General features: G+C 38.0%; 1 protein-coding gene across 5 annotated transcripts in view; it reads right to left on the reverse strand.

Annotated features, from left to right (window-relative positions):
* ADCYAP1R1 (ADCYAP receptor type I) overlaps nt 1-18296 on the reverse strand; it is a 153966-nt gene that overhangs the window by 12021 nt on the left and 123649 nt on the right. For 4 of the 5 annotated variants that reach the window (XM_075492268.1, XM_075492266.1, XM_075492264.1 and 1 more), the window contains 2 exons: nt 17932-18001; nt 15089-15180 (listed from right to left, as the gene is read on the reverse strand). In XM_075492268.1, the coding sequence (XP_075348383.1) occupies nt 15089-15180; nt 17932-18001 (162 nt within the window). Of the gene's footprint in view, nt 1-915; nt 1000-15088; nt 15181-17931; nt 18002-18296 lie in introns of all 5 variants that reach the window. The other variant, XM_075492269.1, reaches the window with a different exon arrangement.

An 18296-nucleotide genomic window follows, 5' to 3' on the forward strand; every position in this document is an offset into this window, starting at 1 on the left:
AAGAAAAATCACAGAGGAAATTTATTTCTGTTTTAAATTTTTTTTTTCTAGCTAACGAACATAAAATATGCAGCTGTAAGTTACAAAACAACCTTTTTTCCTTAATGATGTCAAAGATAACTACTAAGTATCCTTCAGCAAAATGCTGGACTGTTGGATCTGTGTGGCAGGACATCTGTGAGAGTGTTGATTTGCACTGATAAGACTGCTGTGAAATTCAGGGGAAAGTTCATCAGGAAACATATTGTATAATAGATTTCTGAAAGGTACGCCTCATCTAAACAAATCCTGTGGGCTTCTTGTGCAAGTAACAGAGAGTGAGGGGCACTATGAGAAAGTGATTAATTCACATGTCTCTAGACTAAACGGCATTTATTCACTTTTCTAGATGCCTCACTCTCCATAGGTAAATCTTTGACAAAGACTTCTGACTTGACACATAAGGTTTTGATATTAGGTTAACATCAGCCTTTCCTCACCCTGGGTGTACACTAACACAACTTCGCTCAGTTCAAAGGACATAAATTGTTTTACACCTGAGAGTCTGTTTCACTCAATCCTGCCCTGCCCCTGTTGTTCTAACAAATTTTCAGGTGAAACATTTACTCTCAGTATGACCAGCGTTCACCTCTTTGTCGTATAATAAAGAGTAACTATTAATAGTTTCTATACAGACACTACCCAAAATCATAAATACCATCAGTGATAATTACAATTTTTTTTTAAAAAATAACCTTAATATTCTTGTTCTTGGTGCATCGGCAAAAGCACAGAACAACAATAAAAAATTCTACATGCAACAAGAACTAAATGAATGCTTGGTCTCTGGTTACTACCCCTCTGCTAATATCCATTCATTTACTTGCAACATGCGTCATACAAACACAGTAATGTCACAGGATTGCGTACACTTACAGGGTAATGGTTGATAGTTCTGACATCTTGCAAGAGTGCTGGTTAGCCCTCTTAGGCTTACAGTAGCATTTCTGAACGCAGCTGCTAAATATGACAAGATTAGCATTTTTTTCAGCATATTGTGAACAGGCCAAGGTAGGTCACTTTCAACACATTTCATAAGACACATCACAAAGATGGAAAGCGGACATGACAGAATGAAATTACAGCACAAACCAGCTGCTTGAATGAAGCAAAAATAAACAAAAAAATTAAAATGCACTGGCTGTCGCTAGCAATTGTGATGTGTTGATTCACAGACAAACCAAAGATTGAACAACCTGGAGGCAGGCGGGCAGCGTTACGCATCCAAAATACACATGACCTTTGCAGTCTGGTGTTGTACAAAGGGTAACAGAACAATATATTAAATGAAAGTTGACTGCACGCTTGTGGAGAACAATTAAATAGTAACATAAACTTGTAGGATGGAGATTAATCTAAGATGAAGTTGGATCAGATGTTCCTCATTTTCATGTGTAAGTACCGAAGGTAGTGTGGATCCCTTCTTTTTAGTGAAGATTACTAGTAAGGCCACCAAAGCAGTTTTTCGCCCAGCTTCCTTGATGCATGGGGAGGGGAGTTCAGTATGGAAACTACACGTCTGATTGGTAATTCAGAGGTACCACTTATCTTTTGTCGCACACACTAAAACAGGTGCGGTTGTAAAAGTAGCAGGCACGTATACTATGGACCAAGACCATGATTTCTACGTGTTATATTCTAGAAAGAGGTGCTATGGAGAATGGGATGTTTACATTTACAACTAGCTAGAGAGAGGCTAATTCAAATCAGCTGTCAAGAAGGGTAATCTGAAACAACATGGGAAGGTATTTTGAAAGATCTGAGAGACAGGGATTTTGTATCTGTTATGGTAGGCTGAAAACCATGAGAATTGAAAACAGTAATTTCTTGTCGACTTTTGAAGGGAGACTTTTGTTTTGTTTTCAACACATGGTTGTTTTGGTGGCATTCACCTCAGGGAAGGTTGGATATTTACAGTATAAAAATCTAAGTAAACTGGACATCCTTGGTCCCTTGGGAATCAACAGAGAGAATCAGTAGCCAAGAGAGAAATACACACTTACTGGTAAGGGTATATCTGATCTATCTTAGCTGTCCACTTTAGGATGGGATGAACAGCACACCAAACACCACTGGCTACCCTGACTAAATCTCCGTTGACTATAAAGGATAATATGATGATTTTTTAAAGCAATTGCCTACAAGGCAAACATCTAACTTTATTCAAACAAATCAAACAGTTTCTGTTGCTCTGCTAATAGGCACAGTCTATGATTTGTGTTCACTTAGCCATAGATGGAAGATGCAGTTTATAAGCTGAACAGTAAAATAGAATAAACTGAAAACAGGTTAAATTTCTCCCTCCTGTTAACTCCTTTAAGCCAATCCCATTTGCTAGAGTTTTGTTTTGTTTTGTTTTGTTTTGTTTCTTTTTGGGTAATCTAAACCTGACGGCTGCGTTGTTATTTAAGACTATAGCATGAACTGGAAAGAATACGCTATTGTGGCATGCACACATCCAGCAAATAGAAATAGTAATCATGTTTCAACTTGCAAAATGAGTCTCATTTCTTGGATGATGCTGAGGAAGAAAATATGAAAATGACTGTTCTTTTTACAGTATCACTTTTGTGATAAAATTTTGCACCGTCTTTGTTCTTCACAGGGCTGAGTTGTTCATCAATTGTCAGCTAAGACTGATTAAAAACAAGGAGGGAACTTTTAGAGATAGTTCCTTTTTACTATGACTGAGACTTTCAGAAGTGACTATGGATTTTGAGTGTCCCACATTTTTTGATCACCTGATCTGAAACACATTTTATCAGACCATTTTTTACCACAAGAGGGCTGCTCAGCATGTGTTGAAAGGCAGTGCTTATGAAGGCATTTTAAGGTACATAACCTGAAAATGAAACATCTAAAAATCAATAATCACTTTAAAAACTCTTAGTCATGGGGTGTTGTAAGGGATTGTGTTCTTCAGTGACAGGCTTAATGTTGCCATGGTAATCTGGAAAAGAAAATCCCCACCCGTGTTTTCTTTACTGCTTATGCCCTGTTTTATTTGGCAGGGATTGATTTTCATTATAGGTTTTTCTAGTGAGTAGAACTAACATGACAGCACTTGATATTTGCTAGAATTATCAAAAAGGACAGATCTGATTTTTAAAATAGTATCTTAAGAATTGACTACTGCTCCCCACCCAATGAGGGGATATTTACATGCGGGCTTGTGATGAAGAACTTTGGAGCACTTCTTAGGAACACATTAACATTCTAGTGCTGTTAGCATTTTTTCTGCCATCCTATCTAATTTACGTAGAATCATCTCTCTGATGATTAGAGATAGATATTAGATATTGTAAAATTAGATAGAGTTAGATATTGTAAAGTGATCCCAAATCCTTAGTGTACAGAATTGATAGTTTTCTTCCCTTTTTTCTCCACTGTTTTTTAATTTTATTTATTTATTTATTATCAAAATAGAAGCATTGGTGGAAGGAAAGGGAGAAAGAGAGAAGAGACAGAGGAGGCAGGAACCAGAAAGAAATGGGAAGGAGGAAAAAATAGCTAAATAAGAGAAAAATAATATAAACAAGATTATGGATATCAAAACATTACATTAATTAGGGCAGGATCCTCAGATGTCTGTAGGCACACACAGAATGGAATCGGTCACATCTAACTATATGTACCTAAGACAAATTTAAACTGAACTATCAACTTTAACTCAGTAAGTCATGGAAAGAAACAGGCACTTCCAGAGGCTGAGCTGACCTGTGTAACAGAGGCGTCTAAGACATACGGGATGCATTGTCTTACGGAGATGCCCTGGTCTCTCAGTTTGACCATAGACGATGACTAGACTGCTTAGAGTAAATACGAGACTTTAGACAGCTAAAGGCAAATAAGCTGAGTCTCACCGCATGTGTCCTGTGCATGGACTGCAGCTGCATCTGGGAGGAAGAGGGAGGGTGCTAGGGTGGAAGGGGAAAGAAAAAGTTAAACATTCCCAGGATTAAATGAGTGATGTATGATGTGGCTGAAGACCATCTTGTCAGACTGAACACCTTGACGTCTGGCAAGTTAATGCAAATGAGAGAGTACACAAATTTGAGGCAAAGGTAGTTGCAATTCAGTTCTAAAGGCTTTGTAGGTTTCTCAGAGGTGCTTAAGAGAAGTAAAATAAACATGCTGATTCAGGGGAATGAAGTTATGCTCTATTACCAAGGCCATGTAGATTCGTAATGAAAAAGATCAGGGTTCTGGGTTTAGGTCACTAATAGCACACAGGGAATGACAGAGTTTGTGGGTTGTCTCTAAATATGCTGAAGGGGAATCCTTTGGGAAACACAATAAAGGTAGAAATTGATTCATGCAAATTAAAACTGTGCCTCATTAAGAATCTTTGTGCACCCTGCTCAAGTAATTCTATGTAACCTCACTACAAATAGGATTGACAACCATGTAGTAGTAGGAGAAGGAATGTAGAAACAAATCAATGAAATAAAGTACTGAAAATACAGTAAATAGTTAATCAAAGTGAAAGTAGAAAGATTGTATGCGAGAGAGAGAAAAAAATTGAAAAATTGAGCCATACCATCTATTATTTATGCTACATGCCTACTTACCTACAGCTGATATTGTTATAGTTTGGGGGATTTCTTTTCCTTGCTACTCGATAGCTAAGAATTTCCTGAAGCTAGACTTGTTTCCTGGCCAAAACACCAACTACATTTACAAAAACCCTGGAGTTACAGATCAGATATAAACAGTTTGGAAAACTGAACTCCTCTGTGGGCAGAAAACAGACTATACAACTCCATCCTGCCACAGTGACTGCGGGCCCTGATCCACTGTGTGCAAGTAGACTCATTCACCTCCCTCATCCAGACAGAATAAGCATGGGTGCTTCTCAGCAAAGTCATTATTTAGTTCCATCTCATCTAATTTTTGAAGTTTACAATATGGGTGTATGCCCTTTGCCTTGTCGACCCATGCCAGCCTTGCAGTCAGTGGTGAGAACAGGCCATAAAGTGAGATTTATCTGACCAATTTTAAATATCTTGTTTAGAATGAAATAAGTTGTACCAAGGATTTTATTCTCTGGACTGGGTAGATCTCTACTGACTGTGGAAGGAGCCCAGCATGATTATCTTATTAAATCAGGTGGATCCCATACTATCTTGCTAAAAGTACAACCGTCGTTGTGGTCTTCATAAAAAAAGGCAACTGTTTCTCTACTCTTCAATTGCAAACAAGTCCAAAAGTCTCAGTCTAGTCACCTTTTGACAAAGTCCTAGTCTAGTTACCTACAGCTCTACTTTTTACTGCTAACACTACCAAACCAAAAACACTTTCCCCTGACTTCACCAAGGGGTCTGAGGTATTCCAGGATCATCTTTTGACACCTAAGAATAATCTGAAAACAAACTGAAAAAAAAAGAGAAAGTGTGAGGTCTCCTTTACAGTCCTTGTCCAAAACACATTAAAAGCAGTTGACTTTAGTGGGTGGTAGTAGTTTTCTTTCATCTGACTTTTTCATCTCTACTTTTTAGGGCTTTAGCATTGGTTTAACATGTAAGAGGTCAGCTTTGTTTCTCTTTGCTGTTTTGAGTAAATGTGTCTTACACAGCTCAGTGGATTGCTTTTTTTTTCAGTGATTTGGAGGAACATAAAGAGGATTTGCATTTTTTGTGTTTATGTACTTGTAAAGTCAAAGAACTTCAAACTAAAAACTAGGACACATGTAAGAAACCTCATGAGGGTCTTCTACGGATTTCAGAGCTCCCACATTATAGAGAACATTCAGTGTCCCCTATACACTTTACATGAGTGTACTTTTAATTCCACCAAAGTTAGATTTAATCTATTGTAACTGAAAGCTAGCACGGTAATTACAATAATAATTTGACACAGAAACAGCATGTCTGTGAGGAAACCACTATCACCTCTCCAGAGGCTGAAGCCAGATTACTGCTTGCAGACTATAGCTGAGGCTGAAAATGAATGTTTAATAAATATGAATTTGAATTGGAACTTTTTGTCAAATAATTCTGACCTTTGCGCAGAACTGAGGCTTGAAGGTGAAACAGAATGATCAAAGAGAGCCAAAAATCATCTCTACACTGTTCATTCTTGCCTTTGCTAACTTCTATAGGGTGGACATACAAGGATGGAGAAAACCATGAGAGATCAAATAATGAAGAGATAAAGGTTAATATTTAGCTGTGCTCTAGAGAAGAAAGCTGGCAGTAGAGAGCAGAATACTTCCGTCAAAACAGCCTTTAAATGAACCGTAGTTTCAAGATTACGTCCTGATCCTTCCTCTGTATTAACTCTGGAGATCCTATTTTAACAGGCTAGATCATTCTCACTGACTCCAGAGCATAGACTAATGTCATGCATCATGGAATAATTCTGATGGAGGTGCAGTAACATAACTGTAGTGTAGAAGACAACAGCATGTTTAGTGAGAAAAATGTACCACACCAAATGAGATTCTTAAATGGTTTTGAATATAGGTTTACTGTTTGAAATGAAGAATATGTACGTCCAAATCCAGACATAAAATATCTGAGAATGTGATTAGCTCATTGTCCTTAAAACAAACAGATGAGCAAACCCCACAGAGTATTTATTGCCACGGTCTGTCACAAGAAGTGCATTTTCAAGCGTTATATGTTAAGCAGCTCTTAGTCCTGTCAGCTGGCAGAGCTCAGCATCGGTATAGCTAGACTGGGTTTATACAATTTGCAGCTCTGAAGCTTCAGTCTCATCGTTCTGCCTCACCTGCCTTACATGTTATATGATATCCCTGCAGACAACGATCCAAGTTTCAACCCATCTCTATAACCCTCCTTATTGAAAAAAGAGAATACTGCCTTTGTTGAAGAGGCCTGGGCTTGCAGACATTTAATCAGCTGAACAGCTCCAGTGTTTTCATCGGAAATATATAAGAGGAATTACAGTTTGGAAATCTCTCAGTAATGATATAGATGCACAGCAAATGAGGTGCTAAGACTATGATGTGAACCATATGCACAACTTTGGATTGCTCCAGTCTTGAGGTAGTATACATTTGTTTAAACCACCTTCATTGAGACTTAATTCAATATTAAACCATTGTAACCTGGTGGCCTTGGAGTGTGTACTTGTACTCTCCAAGGCAGGAAGAATTTGTTCCTGGTCAATTAACCAATTACCCAGTTTGCACCACACAGTTCCTTTTATGCACAGTATTAGTTACAAGAACCTCATGAGAAGTTCACCCTTCCAGATCAAAAAACCTTGTGCACTGGGACAGCACCATCTTTCTTGCCCCTTCCATACCTCAGGGTCTAAGGACTACGTACTTGCTTGGACTACATCCTAATAATTCTTCAGATGTAAAACTAAAACCACTAGATGTGAAGCATGTTAGTTGCTGAAGTGAGACACAAGAAATCAATGGCAAGGAGAAGCAGAGACACTGAGGGGAAATTAAACTCCTTTTGTTCTCATATGGTAGAGGCAAAAATGTGAATGGCAGCAAAAAGTAAATGGAAGACCATGGATGCTGGTGTGCATCAAGCTTTGATGTAAGTTGAAAGCACGTTCAAGATCAGAGATGTCAGAATTATTCCCCATTGTCTGCAGTCTCGCAACAACTGCTGCATGACCAGTTGCTTCAACTCCACGTTTATCTTTATACTAAGTAACCGATTCAAAGAAACAAAGGTGCAAACTGATTTGGGGACAAATAAAATTCCAGATCTATCCCTTTCAGCCTAACAATGCATTCAAAACAACAAACTTAGCTATGAGCAATGTGGGAGGCGAAGAGAAAACAGACAGAATGGTCTAATTTGGATGCTCCCAAGTTAGCTCCCAATTTGAGGTTTCTGAAAAAGTATCCGAATCTCCAAAACCATTATCTTTCCCAGTAAGTAAGCTACCCTGATAAAGGATACAACACTGCACCCAAATCCATGGGTAATTTGTAAAGATGCATGGCCTTAGGCACTGGACGTTCTCTATCCTGCTGATCCCCCTGACAACTGAAGTTTATCAATACAGATCAAAATTAAATTATTCACTTTGATAAAGTGCAGTAGCTTTAGAAACACATTTGAGGTCTGTACTCCATTTTCTTTAGGAAGGGTACCTTATTTTTGCTAATCAGTAAACCTGAATGTGTGGCAAAAGTCGTAATATCACAGAGAATTTAGTTAAGTGTAGTCAGTTTCACATTAAACTAAGAAGCTTTATATTGTGCACATTGCTAAAGTATTTGTTGTCTTTTAAAAAGCAATGCTGGAACAATCTTAGATATATATGGCATTTCAGACAGTATATGTGTAGGAAAAGAGCTATATTTACACAGCTACACAAGCACAGATGCAAACACTTATATATAAATCACGCTGGGTTGAGCATTCAGATGTTATGAGAGCTGTTCCATACCAGTTATGGCAATCAAGCCATGGTGTTTTAGGTACCGGCTTTCAAAGATGTTTACATCTGAAATAACCAGATATATGCTACTAACATTTCAACTGGAATTTATAAGACACTATTTAACGTTTTTTTGTGCCTAAACCACCTCAGAAACAGGGCTGTGAGGGTTAATCCAACCCTTGATAGAACTGTTGAGAGTCCATCAAGCTTTGCATTACTGTTTCTTCTTAAAAAAATGGAAGGAACATTTCTATAAAGAGAACCACACTGTTGAATATAACATAGTATTGTTCTCTTCCTCACTAACCTGCACACCTCCTTGATCTTTCTAGAGAAGGACCATCTATTAGTGGCTTCTTTTTAAATGCAAACACACACTTTTACAGTTCTGGCTTACTCTTGTAACAGATGGGGAAAAAAAGTCTGTGCTTTGCTCATTTAGGACACAATCTTGTTCTCTAAGGCTGCCACAGAGCATGGAGTCAAGTGAAAATTTAAAGTCACTATTAGAGAATTGTTAAGCATGAAACTTAGGCAGGTTTCAAAAGTCAGCTAGTTCATCAACCATATAAATCAGTGTTGTATCCTTTCCTCTGTCCGTAAACATTGAAACCATAAAAATGCCCATAAAAATACCTTACAGCAATGTGCACAAATAGTGTTTAAAGAAAAAGTCATCCTATTTTCCTTACTACTTCAAAATAGAAAATAACAGGAGTCAGCCTCCATCATGCAGACATCACCTGTGCAGGCCAAGGCACAATGGACTTGCACTCTAACCACCTTCTAAGGATTTAAAAATAACAGAAGCAGAGCACTTTTTAAGACTGCATTCATCACAGATGATCTTGTAACCACAAGTAACAAGTTTTGTGATCAATGATTTCAAAATCAGAGCCTGTCAAAGCTCCAGTAAAATGCTTATATATCATTGGAAATAGATAGAATTTCCTTTAAAAATACTGATTTGTTCTTCTGGAATATCACTCTGGCAAGTGGCCCACAAAATAACAAAACCACTTTCAAGGTAGACATAGTTTTAGGTCTGATCCCATCATCACCGTAAGAATATAAAAGATGCATACCAGAGGAAAGGACAGCGTTTAGGTTAGGAAGCTAGATTCGACAACCAAAGATGTACGTTCATGCTCCTCTACCTGCCACAGGCACTGGGGGGTATTTTGAGTAGCCCCCTTTGTGCATCATACCCTCAGCTGTTCAACAGGAATAACAGCTCACAGGAACATTATAAACACACTAAATATTCTGTGCTGTTTGATTTCACAGTAGTTGAGACCACAGAAAATCTGTAGATAGATAATCAAAGCAGAACAGGGTTTTCAATTACTTTGTCTGAAAATAAATAAATCCCTGTGTAATTATATTCTTGCTAATTATGGTACATAGCCTACATGAACTTACATTCCTAAGGAGTACACTCAATTTTTTTCCAATCCTACCTGAAAAGATTTGACACAAATTACCCCCCCCCCAAAAAAAAAAAAACCAACCCCAAAACAGAAACCAAAAAAACCTCAAACCAACACCCAAAATAATGATTTGTCTTGGGAAATATAAATGAAAAGTATAATAGTTGTAAATGAGAACATTTTCTCTAGAGCATTAAATAAATCCATCAAGAATCAGTGTCAATCAAAGTAGCAAACATCTGTTCTCCTAGCATTTCTTAGAAATGAGAACTAGGTCCTTGCTGATCATGCACTGACACCAAATGATCATCGCCTATGTTTTCCATTGTATTTTCTTGTGATAGAAAAGGATTAGCCCAGGGACACGAGTTCCTTTCATTGCTGGGTTAGTGGGCATTCCAGCACTCAACTGATAGTACCTGGGGTTAAGAAATTGAAGTGCCATGCTAAAGAGTATACCGTTCATCAAACATCTGCCATTTTCTTGTCAAAAATGAGACTTTTGGCATGAAGACCCTGTCAATAATTAATGCTGGCAGTCTGAGCACTTGCAGCAAGACAAAGCGGTAGCAGAATGAATCATTGAGTGTCCAGTGACTTTGTAGGTGAACTGTAGAGGAGTGTTGTTTACCAAAACATTTGCGTTACAACATTGCTTCTCCTGCCCTAACCCTCTAGTTTGCACCATATGTAAAATCATACCTACCTATGATATATGCCATGTTTCTCCTTTCTTTCCAGCAAGATGCTGATTGGAGGAATGACGTAGACCTGAATTAGCTAGATATATGTGGGGTTTATTTTCTTTTCATTGAGTTTTCAACATGTGATACAAAATTTATGAAGAATCTGTTAAAGCAAAAGCAGAAACAAGCTTCCCCCTCCCAAATTATACTATTCATGATAAACTGGAAATAAAAAAAAAAAAAAAAAAAAAGAAGCTTTTTCAGTTAAATGTGTTTGATCCTCAAAAATGAATGAGTAAGCAAAGACTTGATGGAAATGTGTGGGCCTTTTTAACCTTAAGGGCTATTCCAGCATGCATCTACATCATGCATACCTACTTAAATACTGTAGTGTTTTATGGTAGTGATACTGTTAGATGATCTTCTGTCTATAATGACTCTTTCAGCAATGCAACAATGCTCATGAAAATAATAGCGTGGATTTAAGCTTTGTGTAAGCATTTCTATGGGAATATGGCTTTTTTGGGGGGAGAATGTACTCTCTCTACAACAACTTGACCAAAACCAGGATGCCTGAAAGCAGATTCTGACATACCATGTTACACATTATTGGCTGGATTTCTCATGGGAGAAACAGTGAGATCTTGCCCGATCAATTTATTAACCCTTCCCTAAAATTCCAGACAATGGACTGATGTGTGAAAAAACATGCAAATAATGTGGGCCTGATGTGACGCACTGCGTGCTGAGCCAGCCATAGTAGGGTTGTGAATATGTGTTTCCAGTCCCCAGAACTGTGAGTCCACATTGGATTCATGGACTTCTGATGTGGTGCTACTTGGCTTTCAGCACATGGTGTAACAATGTCCCTAAATAACCTACTACTTCTTCAAAATATTTACAAACCGTGCAATTGGACATTGCTAAAAGTCAGGCAGTGCTTTCTGTTTCAAAGCACATTAAGTAAAATCTAACTGGATTGAATATACAGGTACAAATACAAGACACTGTCATTTGTACTATAGGATTAAGTATATCATGTCCATGACCATGGCACGTTACAATTTTTATGCAATTCATTCACTAGATGGGGCAATAAACCTCTCTGAACTATGCAGATAGTTGTCTCAATTACACTAGGAATACAATCAATATCACTTTATCTGCTTCCCCAGCACCTGAGGATCTCAGAACTTCTCACTCAGATAAAAATCTATTGCATTTGTATTACTGGACTTGAGTTGGTTTGATGCTTAATTTGGTGGAATTATTCAGGACTGACACAAGGTTAACTGAAACTGGAACATGGTTCAAGAAACAAAGTCATGTCTTTTTTATGCCTTTGGCAGTTCACTCCTAACATTAAAAAATAAATAATGATTATGATGACTACTGGGAGGAAGTATGAAAGCTGCTTAAGGTTCTCAGAAAAAAAAAACAACAACCAAAAATCATAAAATTAAAATGAACATTAAAAGGGGGGGCTTCTATTTCCTTTTTAATTCCTACCTCAGCTGCTTAGATATTTTTGATGAACCTAGCCCCCAATCATTTCAGCCATAAGGAGGAGTTTCTATCTAAAACATCAGTGAAAGAAGGATGGAATTATTGTTCTCTCAGAATCTGACATGTTTTGAGCTGTTTGAACTGACATGTTCAGTCTGAAATGGGATCAGCAGCATGCAGGCAGCTTTGAGGGGGAATTAAATGTGTGAAGAAAGATCTATTAGGCATGAGACTGGTAATGAATGACTGAACATACAAGTTGATAAAATGGAAGTTTTCAATCACTAAAGCATTTTACTACTTCAGAAAATTGTTAGGAATTAGCTACAATGTTTCCAAGTTTTTGTCAGCCTAAAGGCAAAGGCTATTGCATATAATGATCATCAGAAAGGTTATTTAGAGAGAAAGTCTGATTTTTTATGGGGATAAAGCACTCATTATTGTGCTGCAAATTATACAAATTATTGTTTGGGGTTTTTTAAAGCAAGTCTTACGATTTCTAGTGGCTACACTGTATTAATTAAGCATTAGTTCCCCAGTAGTGCACTCTTCTGTTGTGTTCCTGTCATAGCTCGCAGCTAACTTCGGTAGTGGGAATTTTTAATAATGAGTACGCAGTGGTAACAATATATAATTAATCTTTGAATTTGAGCACATCCCCAAGGCTTTTGAAACCAAATACAGGCTTAAGTGATTTGTAGAACCATGACCATAGTGTCTATAAAATAGAACAGGAGGCAGATTTTCCTAACAAAAATAATCATTAAAAGGGCCTGAACATAAACATGTACCATACACATAAGAAGAAAATAAATCCTACCCAAAATAAAACCCCAAATTTTTGTGGGGTCTTTTATTTTCTTTTTTGAGGATGGAAGCCCTGGCTCAATGGTTATTCCAAAGAGTGGAAGACTGATACCAAAGTAAATCTCAATCACTACTGGAGATATAATGTGTTATTACCTTCAGAAACAGGCTGAACATCCTTCCTTGACCACAACTGATCTGTCTCATGTACTAAAGGCAAAATACTTAAACATGTTGTGGAATAGAGATCTGTATGGAGAATTTGGTCTGATGGAATGACACTTAATAATTTGAAACAGCAAAATAGGACATGCTTAATATGGACCACAGTCTAAATGCCACGGAGATCTCAATATGGTGACATAACCATACTATGATCTATCTTTTTTCTTCGTTATAACAGCTCTCTTTTTACAGGATATGTGTGCACAAATATTGAGTATGCCTGGTGTATATCTGCATTAATTTCATTTCTTTTTATCATTTCTCTGTGACTTTTCTGTTGTCAAATCTGTTTGGATAAACAACACTCCACTTCATAACACATATATAAATGCAAGATCAATTTATACACACCCATTTATAAAGTTGCAAAAAAATATGAAAAATAATGGCAGCGAATGAAACAGAAAATATGATGTTTTCTCTTGGTTTTGGTGGCTAACTATACACATAGGAAAAATATCGGTAAAACCCAGTCACCATATTGATCAAAAATGACAAGGATGTTTTATAGTCTAGTTAAATCACTGCAGTCTATGGCATGCTTTGCTTCATATGTGAGAGATGTGCAGCAGACACCAAACATGCACTTAGCAGGTCGTAATCAGAACTAGCTCTGCACATCTTGGGTGCTAATTACAACCTAAGATTCAGTGGATGACTTCCCAGCAGTACATACGTGGGAAGTCTTCATGCAAGCCCTAGGCAAACCATGCATACAGTTAACCTATTCACTACGCTTCCTCCTGAGTTTTAATTCTGAGAAATATCCACCTTCAGAATGAATTTAAAGCATTATTTTTGTCTGTGGAAACACAGTTTAAAGCAAACTTCAAGGGCAGTACTTTCAATAAGTGGATGGCTGACTACAGAGATGAAAAAGTGAGGCATAAAATATTACCATTTCATGTAAATGTAAACAGGACAATAGGAAAGAAGAGAAGAAAAATAGGCAGCTGGAGGACACATTTTTCCCTGAAAATTATCATTTAGATGGATGACATCATTATACTATAAGTGTGGCTACTTAGGGTGAAACTGATCCCTGGATAATTTAAAAAAAAAGTATACAAAATAAAGATCTCCTACTTTACCCTGACATCTTTTATTTTTATTTAAGGTTTGCATGACTTGCCTTTTTTCACCAGGAATCCAGTGTTAAATCAAATAGTCTTACCTATGTTTATGAGTGCTAGAAATCGCTAGAGCTCACAAAAAATCACAAAGGAAATATGCGTGGTGTTTAGGCTGAAAAGCCAAAAAAACACCAAATGTGCTGCCGCATATCCTAGTTATTCAAAATGATTATATAATTTTTATATGGAGAATGACTGCATGCACTCAAAATGGGAATGACGACCATCTCAAATGGCCAATCTCTGTCCTCTAATGAGGTGGAAACTAACAAAAAGGATGCCGGCTTTAAAAAAATGTAAACCATAAAGAAAGTTTTAAAACTTCTAAAGGAAATTTTTAGGATTTGTTGTGCATTTTTAAGCAATTCTAGCTGTGTGGGGGAATTGTTTGGCTTAAGTTGAATGCATTCAAAGTTACCAGAAACATGAACATAAGCAACTTTAGGAGATCTTCCTAAATTAGGATTCAGTCCAAAGTTAATGAATTCTTTTTGCCAAATCTCATTGCTTTCAATGAACTTTGGGCCATGTCCCCAGAACGTATGAAGCACAGCAGACTGTCCCACGAGTATAATAATACTTCTGCCTGGTCAGTATGTTAATTTCCAGATAACTGACCTCTAAAGAAGTTTGAGGGTTTTTTTAATCTTGTATTTATGGGTTTTTTTCTAGGCCTTTTAAAGAAAGGTGAAAGCTGGCATTAAAATGCACTTTAGTGGCTTTTGGATTTAAAAACAAGTCAAAATCAATCAAATAAATTTAATAGATCCTGTGACTCTTTTTCAAAATCACATTACTTCAGATGAGGAGTGGTTTTGACTTTGTCTTTTTTCCTATGTGTATATTAGAAATCGAAATTGATTACTGCTTTATTTGTACTTACAAGTAAATGCTGGATTCATTGCCCCCGATATCTGGTGACTGGAGTTTCTGCACAAGTATCACAATTATGCCAATAAAAAGCACAAAGTTTATCTAGGGGAAAAAGAAAGGAAAAAATAATGACAATGATATATTTTTTTCAAATATGAGAATGAGACATTCCCAGTGACTTGCTGGCTTCATTGCCTTATTCTTCTCCAAACTGCAGTCTAGAAGTTTTATATGGTCAGGAGTAATGGGATAAGTTTACAAGCATCTTATCACCCCTTTTCCAGGCAAAAATATCCCCCTTGCATCAGCTAAAGTAAGGCAGAATTTCTTCAGTCCCAAGCACCAAGTAAGACAAACATAAGCAAAAAGATTTCAACATTTTCATTATCAAACAGTGCAAAGAATAAAAAGAAAGATCCTAGCACATCAAAACCATATAGCAAAGATCTCAACAGTAAAATCATCTTTATCTCACATTCTCTGAATTAAGGCATTTCTCAGTTTAACAGCATTAATCAGTCACAATTTAGTGTCTCCTCTTTCCTGGAAATCCCAAGTTGTGTCACTTTCCCTCTGCTTGGCTGAATCTGTCCCAAGATGAGATGACCTCTAATGTTTTTGGGAGGGGAGGAGCGCATGTGTATGTGGGCATGTTTAATGTTCTTCTTCATGTCTTTTAGTTTCATGTCATACTGGGCACCTTCTCTTTTGTAGAATCATGTCATTACAGATATATTTTTAAAAATTTGGTGATTAATTAAATCCGTTTATTTTGATGCTTTGACTTCATATTAACACCAGAAGAAAACAGTGGAAAATTTAAGTTGGTCTCTTATGCAATCTTTTAATCCTGTAAGGAGCCCAAGAACTTAAACTAGATGTGAGCATCTGTTTCAGAAGTATTTTCTATCTGATCTGAGGACTACAAATGAATGGAGAAGCCCAGTCATCCCTTGCTAGTTGCTTGAATCTTTAATGCCTTGAATAGAAGCCAGGTATAACCCATTCCCCAAAGCCAAAATGTGATCCTTCATAGAATACGTCTGTAAAGCATGGAAATTCACATACATCGGTATCACAAAAACCCCAGACCATTGGACCCTATCCATCTCAATACTCTTCAGTGTTATTAGCTGAATTACCTTTAATGTGTCTGAAGGTTACTGTACTTTAGAGATCTGTCCAAATACTTAAAAGGAGAAGCACTAAACCTGATAAACACCTACATGTAGATAGCTACCTGTGAGCTGGATGTCTAAATTCCCACAACAGTCAATGAAGACCTGGCCAGTGCTGTCACTGTAGTATGGAGAGCAACTTAGCATGCCTAGAATTAGACACCTACACGTGATAAGACAAACAGCTTTTCAGGTGCCACTAACCATATTGTCTAGGGCCTCAATTTAATTTCCTAACTGGAGGAGCCCAACACCATATTAAAATTCCCATATTCTTTTGGGGCAGCAGCTGGAGTCCAAACAGGGAACTTTAGAACCTCTCAGTCATCCATACACAGGTATCTAGCATCACTTAAGTCAAATCCAAGACCTCCATCAAATAAAGAGAGCTTCGATACCTTGTTGACAATTGAACATCTTGCACTATGTCCACGATACTATTATAAAGCTAGTATTAGATCAATAAATGTAGCTGTGAAATGAATTCAGTTCAACACACATAGTCCAGTTTCCTAGTCACTGGCATTTAGTATTGTTTTAGATACCCTGGGTTGTCCCACTTGGCCTTCAGCTGCCACCCCAAATGGCACAGGATTTCCATACCTCCTGTGTCATATGTGCCAGCCCCAGGCAAATGCTCAATATCACAGAATCACAGAATCGTATAGGTTGGAAAAGACCTTTAAGATCATCGAGTCCAACTATAAACCTAACACTACCAAGATGCCCACTATACCATGTCCCTAAGCACCTCATCCAAATGTCTTTTAAATACTTCCAGGGATGGCGACTCAACCACTTCCCTGGGCAGCCTGTTCCAATGCTTGATAAACCTCTCAGTGAAGAAAAATTTCCTAATATCCAGTCTAAACCTCCCCTGGTGCAACTTGAGGCCATTTCCTCTTGTCCTATCACTTGTTACCTGGGAGAAGAGAACGACCCCCACCTCTCTACAACCTCCTTTCAGGTAGTTGTAGAGAGCAATAAGGTCTCCCCTCAGCCTCCTTTTCTCCAGGCTAAACAACCCCAGCTCCCTCAGCTGCTCCTCATAAGACTTCTGCTCCAGACCCTTCACCAGCTTCGTTGCCTTTCTCTGCACACGCTCCAGTACCAAAATGTCTCTCTGGGAGTGATGGGCCCAACACTGAACACAGCATTTGAGGTGCGGCCTCACCAGTGCCGAGTACAGGGGCACGATCACTTCCCTACTCCTGCTGGCCACGCTATTCCTGATACAAGCCAGGATGCCATTGGCTTTCTTGGCCGCCTGGGCACACTGCTGGCTCATATTCAGGCAGCTGTCAACCAACACTCCCAGGTCCTTCTCTGCCAGGCAGCTTTCCAGCCGCTCTTCCCCAAGCCTGTAGCGTTGCATGGGGTATGCTCTAGAGTCTTACTTATGGCATTTGGTACCTATGTTTAAGCAACTGAATAATTCCTTGTCTACATAGTCTTTGCTTGCAGGCAGTGCATGATCATTTAAGTTGTACTAAATCTCCCTTATGACAATGGAATTACTTAGCATTGTGGATGGCAAATGGTGGACATCCAGGCAAGCTGCCCAGTAGTCCAGCACAGAAGATGCAGCATCGTTTGTAAAGCCATTTGAAGCTATTTGCATTGGTTATTTGCCCTCAGAAGTGTTGAGAAAGCACCTTCTCCAAGTGCTACTTACCATGATTGATCCAACCACAGGACCCTTGATCACCCACCACAAGGCAGTATTGTCATTCATGTCCCAGCAGCTGGAGTCGTTAATGAAAGAATGGGGTGGGGAAAGAGAAGGAAAGAGAAAGATAAAGATATAACAAGGAAGTTAATACACTTACAACAATTTTTAAGGGGGCAGAGGGTGGGAGATTGGTCTTGTAGCTAATTTATTTTATTCGGGTTCAAAGGTACTAGTTCTTTAGTCTGTCCCTGTTGTAGCTTTCTTTTACATCCTTTACCCAACTTATCTGAAAGTAAAATATATTTTTGTGGCAATTTCAATGGTACCTCTTACTAAACAATTTAGCCATTTTGGAAGATGCCTCTATG

The sequence above is a fragment of the Mycteria americana genome, chromosome 2, assembly GCF_035582795.1.
Source record: "Mycteria americana isolate JAX WOST 10 ecotype Jacksonville Zoo and Gardens chromosome 2, USCA_MyAme_1.0, whole genome shotgun sequence".
Lineage (NCBI taxonomy): Eukaryota > Metazoa > Chordata > Aves > Ciconiiformes > Ciconiidae > Mycteria > Mycteria americana.